This window comes from Nannospalax galili, unplaced genomic scaffold (genome assembly GCF_000622305.1).
Source record: "Nannospalax galili isolate Female #2095 unplaced genomic scaffold, S.galili_v1.0 scaffold553, whole genome shotgun sequence".
Lineage (NCBI taxonomy): Eukaryota > Metazoa > Chordata > Mammalia > Rodentia > Spalacidae > Nannospalax > Nannospalax galili.
In genome coordinates, this window is record NW_008336313.1 from 2,446,493 (window position 1) to 2,448,949 (window position 2,457).

The window sequence follows — 2,457 nt, forward strand, 5'->3', positions numbered from 1 at the left end:
TCATTTCTGCCAAATGAGTACAGGCCACATTGCAGAATTTTTAAAAAGACCATCCTCCTTTTATTCCATTTTGGCAGAATTCTAAGGGCCATTGACAACCAGTAGACAGACCTTGGCTTAAAAGGTGGCCTCTCTGCCATTGTCATGGCTGAATTGAGACCCATTATGCACTGGATTCTGCATTGTAAAATCTAGCCTGGGTGCAAAATTTCTGCCTGTCATCTTAGGAAAGGCCAGGAGTTTTGCACCATCCTGTAGTGTGAGAACAGAAAAACAAAGCCAGCATAAGAGCTGCCTGATTCTTTTCTGACCAGTCTGTTGTTTTTCTGAGGCAGTCTTGGCTGTCACTCTATTAGTCTGGGAAGGGCAATTTAGTAGAATCATAGGTAGTTTAAATCACATCTCCTGGGGCAGGGGGAAGCTCCTCCTTATACTTAATATTAAATGCAAAGAGATAAGTAGTAGCTAACCGGTTGATGCTTGGTTAAGCCCGCTGCATGGGGTAAGCACTGAAAAAGAACAAAAATCCTTTCCAGTCTGGTATGATCCTGATTCGGGAGCCAAGAGGCCCAGGTATTTTCTTTGGATTGCTCATTATTTTGCAATGACAGACCCATCAAACTCCAGTTTCTGAATCAAACTGCTGTCCCTCACTCCAATAATACAACATAAACTGCAGAGATCTAAATATCTTCCAAGATGCTTAACAGTTTGTTGAAAATGACAGTATGGATAACTCTGCCAATGACCTCTCCTTTCTAATGTCAATTTCTGAAAACAAGTTTCCACTGCAAATATTTAATCAGCTTGCTTCCAAGAACCTGGCACCAACTGTCTTCTCTCCCAACTTAATAGTCCTGCAAGCTCTTTCCTAGCTCTGTCTCAGCTTCCGCCAAGCACTTTAGGCTTTTCGTTTTCAAAGGGGCTGGGAGCTGTGGAGGTTCTGAGCTAGGCAGAAACCCTGTGGTTTGACTCCATTAGTCTAAACCCCGGTCTTCTGCGAGCAAGCTGCACTATTTGTGATTGCAAAATCCCTGGCAGCCAGGTTCTAGAACGGCCACAGACACACGCCGCAAGCATTCTTCCAGACTGTTCTGCCCAAATCTTGCCTAGAACCAATCAAGCACAACAGAAAGCATCTTACCTTCCATCATGGTGGCAGAATTGCATTCCTTAATTTCCAAGGAGTCAGAAAAGAAACACAGGAGGAGAGGCTTGCGGGTCCCAGCCAAGTCCTCACAACAGGCAGGTCAGCTAAGTCCTCACCAGGCGCAGATCCCAGCTATGTCCTCACAGGGCCGCTGCTGAGGTCTGCCCTGCCTGCTGCCAAGCCAAAGGAGACAAGTGTTAACCCGAAAGCCAGGCCATGGATGCTGTCGTGCCGCTTTACCTACAGGCTCCCAGGAAGATGCTGAGAGAGGAAGGCAGAGGAACAGCGAGCCGCACCGCCTGCGCTGCCTGGGCCAATCCCTTCAGCTCTGGACCGCGTCACATGGTAGCCAGCTTGCATCTCCTGACACAATACCCCCGGAGAGCGCACGGAACCCATTTCCCGTCCCCATTCCCCGCCACCCCCTCCGCCTCCCGCTCCTCAGCAAACACTCAGCCCCTTCCCCACCTGGTGACGCACTTCCCCCGCCCCTCCTCGTGGTCCTCCAAGCCAATTGCGGTCGGAGGGCACAGGGATGTTGGGATGATGAGATCTGCCACCTTAGCCGGGGACTGTGGCGAGAAAGCTGCACCCAGCTTCGCCACGGAAGGCGGGGGTGTCTTTTTCTTTCGTTCTTCCCCCACCTCTTTCTTTAAAAGAAAAAAACTTCTTAATGATGCCAGATCGTGGCTACAGGATTTCCCGCTTCTATTCCCATCTCCTTTTGCCCTGAAGGAATTCCAAATGTCATTGCCTGGTCTCTGCGCACATCTGTATCTGGGTGGTTCTCTCTCTCTCTCTCTCTCTCTCTCTCTCTCTCTCGCCCATTCACGAGAGAAAAACCAATCCGCCGACGTCACATCATAAACAATCATCCCCCAAAGGATGATGCAGAAAAAAAAAAAAAAATCACCCCAGTTGCCTTCAAGGGAGGCAGGAAATTAATTGCGCATGACAAGCCCAAGGGCTGGGAACTGTCATTAAAACAAAGAAACAAAAGAACCCACCCGATCTGGGCTCTGGAATCAAACTGGCAATGCTTGAGCTCATTTCTGGGGTGAGAGGCGGGAGAGAGGACTGCAGGCGGGGAGCTCCGGCCTTGCGGCTGCAGGCGTGTGCTCGCCGCCTCCTCCCACGCACAGGGCGCTGCAGCCCCCCAGGCTGCGAGTCCCACCTCCACTGCTACCTCCAAGCCCAGAGCTCGCCGAGCCGCCTCCTGCCCCAGGTGGGGAGCCTTGCTCCTTGCCCAGTGACTACAGCTGCCAGCTGTAGGAAGTGGAATTTCTTTTAAATGGGACGTTTTCCTG

At 50.8% G+C, this 2,457-nt stretch overlaps 1 protein-coding gene across 15 annotated transcripts in view; it reads right to left on the minus strand.

Moving 5' to 3' along the window:
* The window catches only part of Sgip1 (SH3 domain GRB2 like endophilin interacting protein 1), a 236,787-nt gene extending 234,840 nt beyond the window's left edge, over positions 1–1,947 (minus strand). For 14 of the 15 annotated variants that reach the window (XM_008831040.2, XM_008831042.2, XM_008831041.2 and 11 more), the window contains exon 1: positions 1,145–1,574. In XM_008831040.2, the coding sequence (XP_008829262.1) occupies positions 1,145–1,154 (10 nt within the window). In that variant the 5' untranslated portion in view covers positions 1,155–1,574. Of the gene's footprint in view, positions 1–1,144; positions 1,575–1,618 lie in introns of those variants that run through there. The other variant, XM_008831039.3, reaches the window with a different exon arrangement.
* Positions 1,948–2,457: the final 510 nt, after the last annotated feature.